The sequence below is a fragment of the Pan paniscus genome, chromosome 9 (assembly GCF_029289425.2).
Source record: "Pan paniscus chromosome 9, NHGRI_mPanPan1-v2.0_pri, whole genome shotgun sequence".
Classification (NCBI taxonomy): Eukaryota; Metazoa; Chordata; class Mammalia; order Primates; family Hominidae; genus Pan; species Pan paniscus.
This window is the reverse complement of record NC_073258.2, coordinates 49,020,454-49,040,265: the sequence shown is the minus strand read 5'-3', so window position 1 is coordinate 49,040,265 and position 19,812 is coordinate 49,020,454. Positions and strand designations below refer to the sequence as shown.

The following is a 19,812-nucleotide window of genomic DNA, read 5'->3' as shown; positions in this document are numbered from 1 at the left end:
CACACGCCTGTAATCCCAGCTACTCAGGAGGCTGAGGCAGGAAAATCACTTGAACCCAGGAGGCAGAGGTTGCAGTGAGCCAAGATTGTGCCATTGCACTCCAGCCTGGGCAACAAGAGCAAAACTCCATCTCAATAATGATGATGATAATAATAATAATATAATAATAATATAGTAATGATAGCTGTGGTTTACTGAGTGCTTGGTATTTGCCATGAAATCTGTTAATACTACTACTTAGCTGGGCCCAGTGGCTCACACCTGTAATCCCAGCAGTTTGGGAGGACGAGGCGGGCGGATCACAAGGTCAGGAGATCGAGACCATCCTGGCTAACACGGTGAAACCCCGTCTTTACTAAAAATACAAAAATTAGCCGGGCATGGTGGCAGACGCCTGTAGTCCCAGCTACTTGGGAGGCTGAGGCAGGAGAATGGCGTGAACCCGGGAGGCAGAGCTTGCAGTGAGCCGAGATCCGCCAGTGCACTCCAGCCTGGGTGACAGAGCCAGACTCCGTCTCAAAAAAAAAAAGATTTAATAATAATAACAATAATATAGTAATGATAGCTGTGGTTTACTGAGTGCTTGGTATTTGCCATGAAATCTGTTAATACTACAACTTACTTGCATAAAATCCATTGGATTTGTTTAATTTGACCCTTTCCAATCAGCCTTTCTCTTATTTGGCCACATGGGTCATATTTTTGTTCTTTACTCTTGCCTACATCTTTTAGAGATCCACACACATGCCTGAAACATTCTCTGTTGTCCCTACTTTTTGCCTTTGCTTGGACAATCCCTATTAATTTCATTTAGTTTTCAGCCTGAGTATCACTTTCACAGGGAGACCTTCCCTGAACCCTGCTGCACCAGTCTAGATTAGATTCCTCCGTCATACTCTCTTATTGTACTTTGCCTCAGGGCTATTGTGGTGCACAGCCTATACTCAGCATCTAGATGAGCATCTAACACCGAATAGCCTCACACTATCTGACAAGCACAATTGTCAGGACAGGAGAATAATGTGAATATTTGTGGGAAAAAAAAATTTTTTTTTTTGAGATAAACTCTTGCTGTGTCACCCAGGCCACAGTGCAGTGGCTCAATCATGGCTTACTATAGTTTCAACCTCCTGGGTTCAAGCAGTCCTCCCACCTCAGCCTCTTGAGTAACTGAGACTACAGGCGCATGCCACTACACCTGGCTATGGAGGGAATTCTTAACATGTAAAAGGCAAAATCTCATTTAATCTTTACAACAATGATTAGATGAGTCATGTTAGGCAAGTTACTCTGTTTGCCTCAATTGCCTCATTATTAAATAGGGATAATAATATCAACTTCAAGGTTTTAAGGATTAAATGAGTAAATACATGTGAAGTGCTTAGGATAGTGCCTGGCACATAATACGTGTTCAAGAAGTGTGTGTTAAATAGGGAGCAACGTGAAGATGGTATTGTTATGATGATTGATAAAACTGAGGATCAGCTGGTTTGTGGCAGAGCAAGGTTTACAACTTAATCTGTCTACCTCCAGAGCTCAACGTGACTCCAGGTTTGCACTAAATTTAATCTAGAGTAGAGCTTTCTACAGTAAGATTTCTTTCAAGCAACTGTTTTACTGCCATGGCTTTGCCAAAGTGAAAGATTCTAAAAATGAAATTACCCTCTTTTAGTGGATCTTATAATAAAAAAGTAACTAGGAAAACAGTGGCAAAAATCTTAGAAAATTTCAAAATAATATTACTGAGTGATTTTTTTCACTTTGAAAAGGGTTTACTTCAGAATTTTATTAAATATATATTGTTTTCTCAACACATTTGAAATACACATTCTACAAAATTTTCTTTATAAGACCAGGCGCAGTGGTTCATGCCTGTAATCCCAGCACTTTGGGAGGCTGAGGCAGGCAATTCACTTGAGTCCAGGAGTTCAAAACCAGCCTGGGCAAGTGGTGAGACCCCATCTCTACAAAAAGTAAAAAAGTTAGTTGGGCATGGTGGCAAACACCTGTGGTCCCAGCCACATGAGATGCTGAGGCAGAAGTTTTGCCAGAGCCCAGGAAGTCGAGGCTGCAGTGAGCCATGTTCCTGCTACTGCACGCCAGCCTCAGTAACAAAGCAAGATCCTGTCTCAAAAAAAAAAAAAAAAAAAAAGGATAAGTTTATTGTATATTTAAGACTTCTGACTGGGTGGGGTGGCTCGCAAGTGTAATATCAACTCTTTGGGAGGCTGAGGCAGGAGGACTGCTTGAGCCTGGGAGTTCGAGACCAGCCTGGGCCACATAGTGAGACCCTGTCTCTACAAAAAAATTTAAAAATTAGACAGATGTGGTGGTGCATGCCCCAGTAGTCCTAGCTACTCAGGAGGCTGAGGCAGGAGGCTCACATGAGGCTGGGAGGTTGAGGCTAGAGTGAGCAGTTATTGCACCACCATACCCTAGCCTGGGCAATGGAGCAATACCCTGTCTCAAAAAACAAAAAACAAAAAGACTTCTGTGACTTGATGAAATGGTGCCATTTTAGAAATTTTACACTAGAGCACAAAGCACTATGCAATGCTGGGATAATGAATAAGACTCAGTTCCTTCTTTCAAAGGAGATATCATGTATACAAAAAATGTTAAGAGAGAGAGTGAAGTGTAGCCTATGGGATGAGTATAGGCAGATGATCCAACTTCAAGCCTCTGAGTGGGAATTTTAAAGTTTTAAAGCTTTTAAAAGCATTATTTATCATCTAAGCGGGAGTTAAATAAAGAAAAAGTAAATGAAAAAAATTTAATAATATAAAAAATACAAAAACGTTATTATAAAAGATGCTGAAGCTCATTATTAAAAATCAGAAGGCATGGATGGGTATTAAAGTTCAAAGTAAAAGTTTTTTCAAAAAAATTTCTTTGCTTAACCCTTAGACACACTCTCAGAAGTAGCCATGGTTAACAATTTTTTTCTTTTTTGAGACTGATTCTCGCTTTGTTGCCCAGCCTGGAGTGCAGTGACGCGATCTCGGCTCACTGCAAGCTCCGCCTCCCGGATTCACGCCATTCTCCTGCCTCAGCCTCCCGAGTAGCTGGGACTACAGGCACTCGCCACCATGCCTGGCTAATTTTTTTGTATTTTTAGTAGATACATGGTTTCATCGTGTTAGCCAGGATGGTCTCGATCTCCTGACCTCGTGATCCGCCCCCACCTTGGCCTCCCAAAGTGCTGGGATTACAGGCAAGAGCCACCACCCCGGCCTGTGGTTAATAATTTTCTATAGATCCTTCCAGAAAATGTTTATGTGCATTCAAACATGTACAATGATGTCCTAGTTTTCTATGGCTGCTGTAACAAATGACCACAAACTTGGTGGCTTAAAAAAACAGGATTTATTCTCTCACAGTATGGAGGCCAGAAATCCAAAATGAGTCTTATGGACCTACATCAGGGTGTCAGTCAGCAGGGCCACACTCCCTCCAGAGCCCCTAGGAAAGAATCAGTTCCTTGCCTTTTCCAGCTTCTGGTGGCTGCTGGCACTCCTAGGCCTGTGGCCATCTTTCAATACTTTATTCTAATCTTTTTTTTATTTTTTATTTTTGAGACGGAGTCTTGCTCTGTTGCCCAGGCTGGAGTGCGGTGGTGCCATCTCGGCTCACTGCAAGCTCCGCCTCCCAGGTTCATGCCATTCTCTTGCCTCAGCCTCCCGAGTAGCTGGGACTACAGGTGCCTGCCACCACGCCTGGCTAATTTTTTGTATTTTAATAGAGACGGGGTTTCACCGTGTTAGCCAGGATGGTTTCGACCTCCTGACCTTGTGATCTGCCCGCCTTGGACTCCCAAAGTTCTGGGATTGCAGGCGTGAGCCACCGTGCCCGGCCTACTCTATTCTAATCTTTCTCTGATCCCTCTTCATATCACTTTCTCCATTGGGTCAAATCTCCCTCTGTCTTGCCCATAATGATATATGTGATTGCCTTTACCCACCCAGATAATCCAAGGTAATCCCCCCATCTCAAGATCCTTAATTTAATCACATCTGCAAAGACCCTTTTTCCAAATAAAGTAACATTTACAAGTCCCAGGGATTACAACGTGATTTCTTTAGGGGTCATTATCAGCCTACACAAATGCATATGTAAATGTGTATGTGAGATAGACACACACACACACACACACACACACACACACACACACACATACAAAAAAGGAATTAGACTTCATATACTGTCTTGCAAATTTCTTCTTAAAACTTAATGGATTTCTTCCACATTGGCACATTTGACCCTTGAGCAATGCCAACGTTAGGGATCCCCCTGTGCAGTGGGAACTTCACATATAACTTTAGACTCCCCCAAAACTTTACTAATAGCCTACTGTTGACCAGAAGCCTTATTGATAACATAATTGTTTAACACATATTTTGTATATGTATTATATATTGTATTCTTACAGTAAAGTAAGCTAGAGAAAAGAAAATGTTAAGAAAATCAGAAGGAGGAAAAATATTTTTTCTCGCTCCATCGTTCAGGGTGGAGTGTTGTGGTCCCCTCTTGGCTCACTCTTTCTGGGCTCAGGCAATCCTTCTACCTTAGCCTCCCGAGTAGCTGGGACTAACAGGCATGTGCCACCAGGCCCAGATAATTTTTTGTATTTATTTTTAGAGACAGGGTCTCACTTTATTGCCCAGTAAGTAGAAAATATATTTACTATTCATTAAATGGAAGTGGATCATCATAAAGGTCTTCATCCTTGTCATCATCCTCATGTCGAATAGGCTGAGGAAGAGGAGGGGTTGGTCTTGCTGTCTTTAGGGTGACAGGGGCAGAAGAAAATTCACATGCAAGTCAACCTGTGCAGTTCAAATCCATGTTGTTCAAGGGTCAACTGTATTTATATATTTACTTCTGTCTTCCATATCATCTTTTGTTTTCTTTAAATATTTGCAAAGCAATTTTTGTATAGACGAATGTCTCATTTTTTGTGTATGGTAAAAAACAATAGTATAAAATTTACCATCTTAACCATTTTTAAGTGTACAGTTCAATAGTGTTAAGTATATTCACATCGTTATGAAACCGATCTCCAGAACTTTCTCATCTTGCTAATCTGAAACTCTGTATCTAAATATTTCTCTTATCCCCCTCCCAAGCCACACCCCCACCCCATCTTTGTTTACTACCATTCTGCTTTCTGGTTCTATGAATTCATGAATTTGACTGCATACCTCATAAAAGTGGGATCATACAGTATTTGGCTTTTTTTGTGACTGTTAGTAGATTTTTTTCTCTAATTTTTAAAATGTTTAATTCGCTCATAAGCACAGCACAGGGTATTATCCATTTGTGTGTGCATACACACATACACTCATTGTACTATGTTTATTGCAGTTAACTGAAGTCCTATGTCACTAGAATGCTATGTAACAGAAAATGTTGGTCATACCTCTTGTAATAAATATTTGTTGGGTACTTATTTTGTATCACACATTGGGAGAAAAAGATAATTAAGATACATTCCAGCCCTTGCCCTTGAGGAACTCACAATCTGATGAGAAAGGCTGATCTGCAAACCATTACTCTCAGAACAGTTAAACTTGATGGGAATATAATGAACGAAGGTCTTAATTACCTAATTCAGAGGTATTCTTTACAGTTAAATGCATTGTAGAATGAGACTGTCTTGGCAGTTCAAAAATCAGACTATTTTAATCTGAATCCATTTTTTACTTGGCAACTTTATTTATCTACCCCGCCCCCACCCAAGTAAGGAAAAGATACTTGGCAACTTTAGCTTAGGGTTCTCTAAAACCTTCAGAATAAGAGTAACCTGAGTCTGCTCCCTGGTGGAGCAATCTTCATAACTGTTCTTTGGATTCTTAAATTTCTGCTTTATTCCTGTTGTGGATAGGAGAAATTGGGTTACTTACAAATGGTCTTTAAGCTTACTACATTGATTCCTGTACTGATCTGATGATGGCCCAAGGCTTTAAGGAGGTGTGTTGATTCATCTAAATTAGGTGGAGTAATATGGACTTAAAAAAAGCACATATCTTTCCTGTTGGTATGATGGGAGACACAAAATGCAGTCAAACCTTGTAAACTAGGATTCAGGACAAACTCCTCCTACAAAAAGAAAATTAAAACTAGTTGCTAACCTTTGGAGATCTCAGAGACTAGGACTTAACTCCTTGAAATATTAATGCCGTTTCTACTACAATTTTCTTAAGAACTCTTCATATTAAATTACATGATTGCACATTACAATTGTATTGGCATGCAAGATTACTTACATAGACTTGTACATTTATTTACGCTGACTTTTAGGTCAATTTTTGAAAGATCACATTTTACACACAAGATGGGGAAGGTTATTTTTCTTTTTTTCTTTTATAGAGGTAGGGTTTTGGTTAGTTGTTCAGGGTGGAGTGCTGTGGTGCAATCTGGCTCACTGCAGCCTAGTCCTGGGCTCAGGATCCTCCCACCTCAGCCTCCGGAGTAGCTGGGACTAGTCTTGTACCACCATGCCCAGCTAATTTTTTATTTTTTGTAGAGATGGGGTCTCACTTTGTTGCCCAGGCTGGTATTTTTCTATTTCACCTTCTATTACCTTCCTGCCCATCTTGTATCATTGTCCAGGATTCCTCCAGTTTTGTAAAGAACAAATTCCGTGAAAAGGTGAGGTGGAGCATTGTAGGATCTTTTCCAGGCCTTTGAGTTGCCATTTGAAGAACTGCTCGAGTCCAAAGGAGGTTAATGAAGTAAGCAGCTTACATATGATGAGGGGCTATGTATCTACCTTGATGCTTTGGCTGTTACCTGCAGTAATTTTTTTCACCCTTGGAGGAGGGATTAGGATTGTGATAGTGGGAACTGGTCATCTCCTTTGTTTCTGGAATATTACGTGTAATACTACCAAAAAAAGAGGTCCACCCATCTGCAGTAGTCTTCCTAGTTGGTCCATCATTTGCCTCTTGCCTGGGAAAGCCTATGACCTGGAAGCAGCGCCTGAGGCCTGCAAACCTCTGGGCGAAGATACACTGCGGCCCCTTTAAGCTTTCAGAGTGTGCGGAGAGGGGAGCTGAGGGTGGGGCGGGCACTCTGACAGTGGCGCTCCGGGCCCCGCCCTCGGAGGAGGCGTTTCCCAGCGGTCCGCAGCACCAATGCTGCCGCCGCCGCCTGCCGGGTATTCCTGCTGATCCTGTTCGGACCTTAGCTTCCCTGACCTCTCCCTGCCCGGGGAGCGTAAGTGTCAAACCACGGGCAAAGGGCAAGCATCCCGCGACCGTGCTGCAAGTCCTAGTGGACAGTACTGGGGACTTTCCTGGCCTATCAGAGGCTAAGGCGGCGAAAGAGCGTAAACAATGCCGGCTGCAGTGAGCTAAAGCCAGGGTATCTGCTCTACTTCTGGGTGGTGACAGCAGCCGTAGGGTGCTTGTTTGGGCATGCAGTGGGTGAGCAGTGCCCACGACCTGGCTTTGCCCCCACCTGGTTCTTACTTGGGGTGAGGAGAGGGTTGCTTTTACCAGAGTATAACCCATTTGAGCTGAATGGGTGGAGCTGAATCTCTCTCTCTGGGCCTTGGATCCTTACCCTGGTATTTGAAGACCTTGGTAGCTTTGGGATGAGTAAGCATTAGGTTTTCAGCTACCTTGGTACAGTCGAGCAGTAACTCCAAGTTGTCCTAATTCACAGCCAGGTTTAGCTGTCTCTCCAGAGGCCTGTGTTGGTGGTATCCCGTACCCCTTTTGGATATGTTGACAGTGATCATCTCTTAGGAAGAGTCCAGTTAACCTTTCCTCCTGATAGAAAGAGCACAATGTGAAAGAGACAGCTCTTTACCCCTCTCCATCTCTGAAGGAATTTGTGGGACGCCACTGTCCCAAGATTAGGAAAGCAAACACACCGAAGTTTGAGATAATCTGCTAGAAAACTGTTCAGATTTCTGGCCGCCTGGTAATGCAGAATACTCCGGCAAGAGGATAACACTTGTCCTTGTTAATGGGAAATACCTGGAGACAGTGAGGTTTTTTTTTAATTTGAGGGAAAGTGTTGTCATTTTTGCCACCTGCTACTCAGAGATGGGATTTTGTCAGATTTTGGTTAAGTAATAAAAATCTTAAGTTTTCTATGACAGTTACATAGTTGTTGTGTTTCTTTAATCCAGTTGTCCTTCCTAGACATGGTTTGAGTAGATTTCTGGGCATGTGTATGCATTGCTTTTTTTAAAAAATAATTTCTTTTTTTTTTTATGAGCCTATCATCGCACTCAGTGGTCATTCAAATGGGTTGCTTTTTGATGGAGCAGAAGTTTTTCTCAAACTTCTGTTAAAATCATTCTGTGCTTCTGCAATAGCATCTCCTTAGCCAGAGGTGAGAGTCCAGGAATGGTAATCAAATTCAGATCTCTTGTATTGTGATAGTGAAGAGCTTTTGTAGGTCAAGAGCTTGGGAATTTGCCATAAAATAGTCGTACTGCCAGTGGTTTTTCTCTAAGTAGAAGAGAAAATAATCTGTACAGTAGCTCTGTAATTACTCTTATAGACTATCAAAATACAGGAATTTAAACTAAAAAGACACCACACTTGGGCCCATGGGTTGTAGGGAAGAGAGACAGACTGAGAAGTAGGAGACATAGGTTCTAGGCCCAGCTCTAGTATTGCTTATGACTTAATCTCTCTGTCCCTTTTAACTGGTTGGTTAATGAGAAAATGCACAGATTTTGGGGTCTCTTTTATGATGGGATATAGTGCATATTTAATAGGAAATTTGTTATTTATTTGAACACTAAACTGAAAAATCAGACAATTTGGAATTTATTCTAAGTTCTGCCTTCATGTATAACCTTGAAAACATTTCTTAACCTCTCGTCTAAAAATAAGCAATTACGCCTAAACCTTTTCAGCAATAGCATGGACTATATGGTATTTGAGCTCTTAGGAAGACATTTTTAGATCAGCGGTATATGATTATAATATGTCTGTAAAACATACTTACTTTAGCTGACCTCCTTGTCTTTGCCTCAGTTTTAGACTGGGATAAAATCTGAGAGCTCTGAATAATTGAAATTTCTGAATATGTGTCTTTACTAGGGACTAGATCAAATAAACCACAGCAAGCATTATGTATAGTTCAAATTAATCTTCTTAATGCTTCTCTTTGTTGGCAATTTTATTTGCTCTTTAGGCATCAAACTCTACTGTGTAGCAAAAACTTGGTTCTTATATCTGTTTATAAAATCCAGATCAGTCTGCTCATCCCTATATGATACTTTTAACTTTTTGAGAAACTTCCAAATGGTTTTACACAGCAGCTAGACCATTTTGCATTCACAGCAGCTGGACCATTTGGCATTCAACTTAAAAAATACAGAGGTATAATAATTTTTATTGTATTTTACAGACATACTAGTATTCAGTTGGTGGGGGTGGTAGGGGGAAGACTGGTCCTGAGTTTGAAAAGCACAGTTTGATGAACATGTGAACTGTTTCCAGCTTTTGACTACTATGAACAACATTGCTATGACTATCCCTATATAGGTCTTCTGGTGTAATTTGCATCAGTTTCTAGGCTATACACCTAGGAATGGAGTTGCTGGGTGGTAGGGCATGTGTATCTGATAATGCCATACTGTTTTCCAGACTGTTAAACTATTCCGTCTCCCATCATTGGTGTATTTGAGTTCCTGCAGATTCTCCTGACTCCTTTAAATTACACTGCTGCTGTTTCATGGCAATCCTAGGGATTTTGAAGAAAAATCTTAATGAAAGTTCCACATATCCTAATAAACTTTTACAATTCCATCTTTCTCTGGGACATTTTCTTCTTTGCCATGGGAGGGAACAAAATGTAAAGGAAGAAGCATAGACTATGAATCTTAGTTTAATTTCATTGCTTACCAGTTTTGTTGTTTTGGCGGGTTACTTAATATTTGTGAAGCTAGTGTGTAAAATGAGAATATCTTTCCTTCACGTAGTTGATGTCAGTACAAAGTGAATTAGCATGTTTAAAAAGTACTTTGCACCATGCCTGATTCAGAATAGATATTACCAGAGTATATATTCAATAAACAAATATTTATTGAAAACATATTTTATGTCAGGCCAGAACTAGGGATGGAGAATTGCGGAGGACCTCTTCTATGTTATTAATAATATTGAAAAATCGGCCAGCCTGGGCAACATAGTAAGACCCCATCTCTACAAAAAACTAAAAAATTAGTTGGGCATGGTGACATGCGCCTGTAGTCCCAGCTCCTTGGGAGGCTAAGTTAAAAGAATCACTTGAACCCGGGAGGCGGAGGTTGGGAGGATCACTTGAGCCCAGGACGTCAAGATTGCAATGAGCTGTGATCACACCACTGCACTCCAGCCTGGGTGACAGAGTGAGACCCTGTCTCAAAAATGAAAAAGAAAAATTGGAAACAATTTAAATGTCCAATGGTAGGGTTGGTAATTATGGTACATTTGTAAAATGGAGTGCTATGTAGACTTTAAACATCATATTCTCAAATCTGGGAAAATGTTTGTGATCATATAACAAAAATGTTATAAGGGGATTATGCCTGTCTTTTTCATATGATTTATATTACTACATGTGTATTGAAAAAAAACTGGAAGGAGTCAGGTGGATACGTACTTTAGTGTTCATCATGGCTATTAGGTGGTGGTAAAATTGTATTTTAATACTTAGATTTTTTTCTGTAGTTACTAAATTTTCTGCAGTTTACACACATTACTTTTATAATAAGAAAAAGGTGTTGTCTAGATAGATAGCATAGGGGTGGGTGCGGTGGCTCACGATCAGTGGGATCACTTGAGCCCAGGAGTTCGAGACCAGTCTGGGCAATATAACGAGACCTTGTCTCTACAAAAAATTTCCAAATTAGCCGAGCATGGTGGTGCACACCTGCAGTCCCAGCAACTCCTAGCTACTCAGGAGGCAGAGGTGGAAGGATCGCTTGAGCCCAGGAGGCAGAGGTTGCAGCAAGCCAAGATCGTGTTCATTGCACTCCAGCCTGGACGACAGAGCAAGACGCTGTCTCAAAAAAAAAGAAGATAGGTAGCATAAAGTTATTAAATGGATGTTGACTTTAAACCTCACTTAAAAACATGGTTTACATAAAGAATATGTATAAAGGTTCATTCAGGGATTTAATTTTGTACTTGTTTATATAAACATTGACTAGTCATGTTTGCTAGAATTAGGGAGCTTGGCATCATCAACATTTTTACATATTGATTCTTTTCTTTTCTTTTCTTTTTTTTTTTTTTTTTTTGAGACGGAGTCTGTCGCCCAGGCTGGAGTGCAGTGCGATCTCGGCTCACTGCAAGCTCCGCCTCTCGGGTTCACGCCATTCTCCTATCTCAGCCTCTAGAGTGGCTGGGACTGCAGGCCCCAGCCACCAAGCCCGGCTAATTTTTTGTGTTTTTAGTAGAGATGGGATTTCACCGTGTTAGCCAGGATGGTCTCGATCCTGACCTCGTGATCCGCCCGGCTCGGCCTCCCAGACTGCTGGGATTACGGGCGTCAGCCACCACACCCGACCCCCATATTGGTTATTTTCTATAAGTAATTCTAGGTGAAAGTATGACTTTTTCCAAAACTTTTTTCTTGGCCTTTTAAAAGGCCATTTAGCTCAGCAATTCAGTTTTATTCTAGCTTCGTTTTATATCTAAGAAGTTCTCATTTGGGAAAATATAAAAGCATCATTTTTTAGAAAACAAATTTTTGGTTTTTTTGAGACAGGGTCTTGCTCTGTTGCCCATGCTGGAGTGTAGTGGCATGATCACAGCTCACTGCAACTTCTGTCTCTTGGGCTCAAGCAGTCCTCCCACCTCAGCTTCCCGAGTAGCTGGGACTACAGGCACACACCACTATGCCTGGCTAATTTTTGTGTTTTTAGTATAGATGGGGTTCCACAATGTTGCCCAGACTGGAATATATTTATATTTATATTTTTTGAGTGACTTTATTTTTTTGAGATGGAGTCTCACTCTGTCGCCCAGGCTGGAATGCAGTGGGACAATCTTGGCTCACTGCAACCTCCTCCTCCCAGGTTCAAGCGATTCTCCTGTCTCAGACTCCCGAGTAGATGGGACTACAGGCCTGCACCACCACACCCACCTAATTTTTGTATTTTCAGTTGAGACGGGATTTCACCATGTTGACCAGACTGGTCTTGAACTCCTGATCTCAGGTGATCTGCCCACCTCAGCCTCCCAAAGTGCTGAGATTACAGGCATGAGCCACCACTGTGTCCTGTCTTTTGAGTGACTTTAAAAAAAAAATTCTATTTGCTGGGCGCGGTGGCTCACGCCTGTAATCCCAGCACTTTGGGAGGCCGAGGCGGGTGGATCACGAGGTCAGGATCGAGACTGTCCTGGCTAACATGGTGAAGCCCTGTCTCTACTAAAAATACAAAAAAATTAGCCGGGCGTGGTGGCGGGTGCCTGTAGTCCCGGCTACTCGGGAGGCTGAGGCAGGAGAATGGCGTCAGCCCAGGAGGTGTAGCTTGCAGTGAGCGGAGATCGCGCCACTGCACTCCAGCCTGGGTGACAGAGTGAGACTCCGTCTCAAAAAAAAAAAAAAAAAAAAGTCCTGTTAATTGAATTAAGTGGGGATCTGACGAAAGAATGGGATTTTTACTCTTGTTGTTGCATGAATGATAAAATAATAATCTCAGAAAAGTTATTTTTGTCTTAAGAGACTGCCTGGTTGCTAAGCAGGTTTCTACCTTTATCTGACCAGGAAATACTCTTAATTCTAAGGAAAACCTGGAAGCACAATGGGAGATGACAGTGAGTGGTTGAAACTGCCAGTTGATCAGAAATGTGAACACAAGGTAAGATTCTTCTGGAATTCGATTTTCAGTGTCGTTGGCTTGTTTTGTCAGCAGTTATACTATCATCTTACTTAGAAGTGTGTGAAAACATTGGCAGTTTCAAAAATACTGATGCCTTGTTAGATATGTTATTTTTTCTCATTGAAAATAGGTTTCTGTAGCTCAACTAAAAATTTTTTTGTCTCTGGAAAGAATTCAAAGAAAAGATATTAGTGAAGTGAAAAGTAAGTGGTATCTATAAAAAGTAACTGGCTAGTTTTTTCATCTCCTTCTATATACAGTACAATATACTTCTGGTACCTAAGTACTTACTAATATTTTATTATATAGAGACTCTTCTTTTGAGATGTGTTCTGAATTTGGCCTTAGAAATCCAGCATTTTTTAGGTTCTCTGATTTATGTGATCAGCATTCCAATATTTACCCTCAGAATCTACCAATCTTTATTTTCTAGTTTATGCTAGTAAGATACAGTTTATTACATCATGTCATTATTTGGTGGGCATCCTTTCAGATTATCTTATTTTTTCCCCAACTATACCTCTAGTTTCTTTCATTTTTAATCATTTTAAACAAACATCTTCATTTTTAATCATTTTAAACAAACATCTACCATCTGGTAGATTTTAGAATTTCATTTCTTCTTGTAAATTTATTCTACTCCAAGTCCTCAGGTTTACCACTTTATGTTCTTGACAGTTCTTTTAAAGTTTGTTTTGAATCTGAGTATTCAGGATTTATGGTTGTTGATTACTAAAAATACTGAATAAAATATACTAACTTACACAGTTGTATACATACAGTTCTACCTATGTAGAGTAGAAATTTGGAGCCATGGTCCCTATATCCTCCACAGAACCACTCCTTCATCCTATGTAATAAATTAGCCAAGGCCGAATACTGTATCAAAAATCAACATGTAGCTCTTCAGATAAGGCCAGATTAAAAGTGAGCTAGTTGGTTTTTATTCTAATTCGCATAGAAATTGTTGGTTATGTAGTACATTAAATTGCAACAAAAATTGGAGAATTTTGGAACTTATTTAGAATTGTTAACTATAATGCTTTTTTTGGTAGATATTGTATATTCTCACTGAAAGGGGCAGACAGTATAGATAAATCTTAGACTTACCGATTTTTGATTGGTTAATATGTGCTGAGAGTTTTTCAATCTCGTGTGATTTGGTACTTTATTTTTCCCATTTTTTGAGCATTTATTGTGTGTTTTTGAAACTTAAAGCATAGAGATGTTAAATCTGTTTAGGGAGCACTCATTCTACTTTATAGAATGAGATGTTGCCCAATTTTAAAAAATAAAAAAATAAATCTGGTTTAAATTGGTTAGTAAATGTTCAACTATGATGTTAATTTATGTTATACTTCACTCTAATTTTGCAGAATAGGTAATGCCTTCTTCCTAATGAATGCATCTTATAGTGGGTTAGGCAGCATTCCTTCCTTAGAAGGAACAGTTTTTTTTCTGTGAGCATAGCACCTGCCCCAAATTACATTTTCAATTACATTAATTGGATCAATTCAATTGATTCAATAATTGGATCAATTCAATTGATCCAATAATTGAATCAATTCAATTACATTTTCAATTACATTTTTAATTACATTAAACAAATAACATGTAAATTATTTCTGTTTTTCAATCATATGTTGATCCTTCTGTCTCTTTGATCTAATAGTGTTGAGGACAAACATCTAATTCTTTACTAATGCTTAACACAGTAAATGCAAATTCGATCATCCCACAAACTAACTTCTCATTTAACTGCCCCCAAATCATTTCATTGCTTTCCCATTGCTCTTAGAATAATGAGTGGAATCTTTTATTTGGCCTTCATAGTCCTGCATGATCTGGCCTTTTCCAATCCTCTCCAGCTTACTTTGTACCATGCTCCCCTCTCTTTCTTTATAGGAGTGGAAAATACCATATTCCCTGCTGTCATAGGGCCTTGGAGTATACTGTTCCTTCTGGAATGTTCTGTCTCCCCTTTTGCCACTCTTTCCTGATTAGTTCCTAATTTATCTTTCAGGGCTCAGCTCAATTACCATTTCTCAGGAAATTTTTTCTTAACACTAAGACAAAGCCTTTTATAATATATACTTTCATAGCACCAAGTTGCTTCTCCTTTGTAGTACTTAATGCTTTGTTAATTTTAAATGTATTTGTATTATAGCTTAATGTCCCCTCCTGCTGGAGTGTAAGCTCCACAAGGGCCAGAGCTTAATTGATTTTTATTTATTAAACACCTGTTGAATAAATTAATGAAAAAAGAATACCTCAGTAAAAATGTCCGGAATCTACTAGCTGAAATTAATATACAGTGTAATATAAAGCTACCTAATGATTATACAAAAATAGAACCAAAAAACAGCATATACTTTGGAGATGGGGCAGTTTCATCAGGGTGATTTCTCATGTTTGAGTTATCACATCTTTAATACAATATTATAAAGAAGTAATAAGTAATTCTTAGATACAATGTGAGATTCATTTATAATGGCCTATTATGAATGGCAGAGTATCATAAACACTTGTAAGAAGTTTATTAGCTAATCTTTTTTGAAAACTGCCAATTTCTTAAACTCTTTTTTCGTTTCTAGTCATGGGGTCCTTTGTTTACATTACCTGACATAGGGTATTCATTTCTACTCTCACACCCTCCCCCCACAGATTAACAGTAGATGATAGTATCATTAAATTATGTTTTGTTTCAAAATACTACTTTTCTTTTAGCTGTGGAAAGCAAGGTTAAGTGGGTATGAAGAGGCCCTGAAGATCTTCCAGAAAATAAAGGATGAAAAGAGCCCAGAGTGGTCCAAATTTTTAGGATTGATCAAAAAATTTGTCACTGATTCCAATGCAGTGGTTCAATTGAAAGGATTAGAAGCTGCACTTGTTTATGTTGAAAATGCCCATGTAGCAGGAAAGTAAGTACTTTCTTTCCAACTTTACTGATAAAAACCCCTGTTTGGTGTTACATAATGTATGTTTGTAGATCACTGTCCTTAGTTATTAGCAGTTTTAGAATAGATGAATTTTCTTACTTTCGTAGTTTCTTGATACTTGTTTTTCATTCAGTCTTTATTCTCAGAAATCTAAATGGCACATGAGATCTGTAGAGGAGTAAATTAGAAATAATATTTTGAGGGTTTACCTTAAGGTTTGATGACCAAGTGGTTTTCCTTTTAAGCTTTTTGTATGGGAATTATTCTAAACTAAAAGGAAGAGTCTTTAGTAACTTCAAAAAGAAACTGAGAGATTGTCAGCAAAGGAATTATCAGAATTTCACTGAAGACATTTGGGCATTATAGAAAACTAAATTTTTTACAAGGGTTGTTAGATAGGTGATGTTAGAATCATGTCTTTCTCCCTTTGTTCATTAGGCATTTTTATTTCTTGGGGGAGGTAATGCTTACTAAACAACCTCAGTGACTCCTGGCCAGTTTAACTTGATCTGTGAATGACAGATTTCTAGTCATCCTACTATCCCATACCTCATAGACCTGATTTTCCTAACTCTAGTCTCTGTGTCATTGAAAGGAACCCTCCATACAAAAAAAAAGTTGAAACACTTGACTTAATTGCACAAGAAATATATACTTGACTTACTTCAAAGATTATACCAATAAAGATCATCATTAATTTGACAATTTGGTTAACTGGCATCACTGGGTTTCCTTTACCATTAGTAAAACTATCACTTTTTAATTTCTCTTCTGATACTAGAAGCTGTTTTTTGATAAATGCTGCATGTAATCTCAACCCACTCAGTTCTTCTGATTCCCGGTAGTGTAGGTTTCATTTCATTTAGAAGAGATTCAAAGCAGTAAAGTTATTGTAAAGTCTTATCAAGGAGTCAAGAGTAGTCTTTTATTATTAAAGGTACATATCCGTTCCCTCTGTGAAGAAATTCTCTTTTCCTAAAAAGTGTTTAAAACGACTTAAAAAATTTTTTTGCCCAGATGCAGTGGCATGTGCCGGTAGTCCTAGCTACTCAGGAGGCTGAGGCAGGAAGATCGCTTGAGCCCAGGAGTTTGAGGTCACAGTGAGCTATAATCCCACCACTGCACTCCAACTGGGTGACAGCACAAGACCCTGTCTCTATTTTTTTTTTTTCTTTTCTTTTTGATACAGAGTTTCGTACTTGTTGCCCTGGCTGGAGTGCAATGGCGCGATCTTGGCTCACCACAACCTCCACCTCCCAGGTTCAAGTGATTCTCCTGCCTCAGCCTCCTGAGTAGCTGGAATTACAGGCATGCGCCACCACACCTGAGTAATTTTGTATTTTTAGTAGAGATGAGGTTTCTCCATTTTGGTCAGGCTGGTCTTGAACTCCTGACCTCAGGTGATCCACCCGCCTCAGCCTCCCAAAGTGCTGGGATTACAGGCATGAGCCACCACACCCGACCAACCCTGTCTCTTTAAAAAAAAAAAAAAAAAAAAAATTGAAAGCAAGCATTCTGTAACCCTACTTTTGTAAAGTATATTTGTATGTCCATATACACACACTTAGAGAAAGGTCTGGAAGGAGGGATATCAAAAAGTTGAAAGTAGTTTTCTCTGGGTGGTGGGATTTCAAGGGATCTTTAATTTTTTGTTTGAATTTTCTACATTTATAAACTGTTACTATGCCTGCTATGACATGTCTTAAAATTTTATGGTTAACGTAAGTTTTTAAAATATTCTTGAACATAAATTTAAAAATTAAAGACTCATTTACTGTATTTCTAGCATTTGTAAAAGTACTCGTACACCCCCTTTCCGTGACCTTTTTCCAATTCTTACTACTTAAGTGGGGTTTTTGTTCTTTATAATATGTTACAGAACCACAGGAGAAGTTGTGTCAGGTGTTGTAAGTAAGGTGTTCAATCAACCTAAAGCCAAAGCCAAGGAGCTGGGCATAGAGATCTGTCTTATGTACATAGAGATTGAGAAAGGAGAGGCTGTGCAAGAAGAGCTCCTAAAAGGCTTGGACAATAAGAATCCCAAGATCATAGTGGCCTGTATAGAGACACTGAGGAAAGCCTTAAGGTAAGACTTTGTTTTAGCTTTGTTAACTAGAGCAGCAGTCCCCAACCTTTTTGGCACCAGGGACCAGTTTCATGGAAGACAATTTTTCCATGGAAGAATTGTGTGTTGGGGGGATGGGGGGTCGTTTTGGGATGAAACAGTTCCACCTCATAAGGAGCATGCACTCTAGATCCCTCACATGTGCAGTTCACAGTAGGGTTTGCACTCGTATGAGAACCTTAATGCCCTGCTGATCTGGCAGGAGGCAGAGCTCAGGGGGTAATTCTCGCTTGGTAGCTGTTCACCTCCTGTTGTGTGCCTGGTTCCTAACAGGCCACTGTACTGGCCACAGCCCAGGGGTTAGGGATCCCTGAACTAGAGTATCTCAATTGAGTTTGGATTCCAGGTTTAAACAGAAATGGAAACTGCAGAATTTGAGTTGGCATGCCAAAACAAGCAAGAAAGTGACCTGAATAAGGAAAGTCATTCCCCAAGTGTGGCACTTCATGTTGACTAATTTTAGCCTTCAAGTGTGTTGTGTAGTTATTTTATCTGAATCCCTTTCTAATGAAGATGAATAGAGATTTCTGACCTGTTATCAGATTAAGAATTAGCCTTTTCAGTTGGGGGCAGTGGCTCATGCCTGTAATCCCAGCACTTTGGAAGGCTGAGTTAGGAGGATCACTTGGGGCCAGGAGTTTAAGACCAGCCTGGGCAAGATGGCAAGACCCCTGCCACTATAAAGAAGAAGCTGAGGTGGGGAGGATTTCATGAGTCTAGAAGTTCTAGGCTGCACTGAGCTGTGATTGTGCCACTGCAATTCAGCCTGGGTGAGAGAGCAAGACCCTGTCTCTTTAAAAAATAAATAAATATGGCCAGGCTCAGTGGCTCACTCCTGTAATGCTAGCACTTTGGGAGGCCGAGGCAGGCAGATCACACGGTCAGGAGTTTGAGACCAGCCTGGCCAATGTGGTGAAACATGTCTCTACCAAAAATACAAAAAAATTAGCTGGGCATGGTGGCGCATGCCTGTAATTCCAGCTACTCGGAAGGCTGAGGCAGGAGAATCGCTTGAACCTGGAAGGCAGAGGTTGCAGTGACCCAAGATCATGCCACTGCACTACAGCCTGGGTGACAGAGCAAGACTCCATCTCAAAAATAAATAAATAAATAAATTTTAAACATTGGCCTTTTGGTGGAAAAGCACTGAAAAGAAAAGTACTGGCCTTTTGTTGGAAAACTACTCCTCAGGGTATTTAAGCAGCTCTTTTTCTCTTGCTATCTTAAGTATAGACTTTCGAAGTCTATACTTTGAGATGTTGGCTAAAGATAAAGTTTGTGGACTAAAGCTAACCTTTATTTAGGTGCCTTTTTAGTAAAGTAGAAGCAAATGCTATATGCCTTTAAAGAGACGCACAGTGAAAGCAAATAGAAAAGTAACTTTTGCTCTTATGTAGTAAGTTCTTTTCAACCCTAGACTTTCTTGTTTGGCCATGAAATTTTTCATGAATAGGATCTCTTTCAGGAACAAGTGGCTGTAATTTGCTATGGAAATCTGAATTAGACAGATCACTAGTTTGTTCAGACTTGGCAGTTCTTCTAATCTGATATCCTGTCCCCAAGTACTGTCTATATCAGATATTTTAGAAAGCAGCTGTAGTAAAATCCTCACGGAATGAAGATCATCCACCTCACCTCTCATGATTTTGTATATGACTTACATCTTGGAGAAAAATGTTTCCTTTGGTGTTTATCTTCTGTGAAAGTATAAAAACTCTTGTATTTTGTTGAATGATCTTTGATTTATAGGTCTTTAATATTGTTTTTTGCTTTGCTCATAATGTACTTTTATAAAATTTGACTTGCTTAGATTCTTATGTGAATGAAGTTTCCTTGTTTCTAGCCTATTACAATATAGCAAGCAGATGTTTTTCTGAGTAGTAAACAGTATGCTCATTCTATTATCTTAG

General features: G+C 39.6%; 1 protein-coding gene across 6 annotated transcripts in view; it reads left to right on the top strand.

The window, feature by feature from the left end:
• The window catches only part of CKAP5 (cytoskeleton associated protein 5), a 102,551-nt gene that overhangs the window by 11,938 nt on the left and 70,801 nt on the right, over positions 1-19,812 (top strand). For 4 of the 6 annotated variants that reach the window (XM_008968128.5, XM_034932489.3, XM_055093656.2 and 1 more), the window contains exons 2-4: positions 12,724-12,817; positions 15,566-15,759; positions 17,657-17,863. In XM_008968128.5, the coding sequence (XP_008966376.3) occupies positions 12,761-12,817; positions 15,566-15,759; positions 17,657-17,863 (458 nt within the window). In that variant the 5' untranslated portion in view covers positions 12,724-12,760. Of the gene's footprint in view, positions 1-7,051; positions 7,219-12,723; positions 12,818-15,565; positions 15,760-17,656; positions 17,864-19,812 lie in introns of those variants that run through there. The other 2 variants (XM_055093655.2, XM_034932491.3) reach the window with 1 other exon arrangement.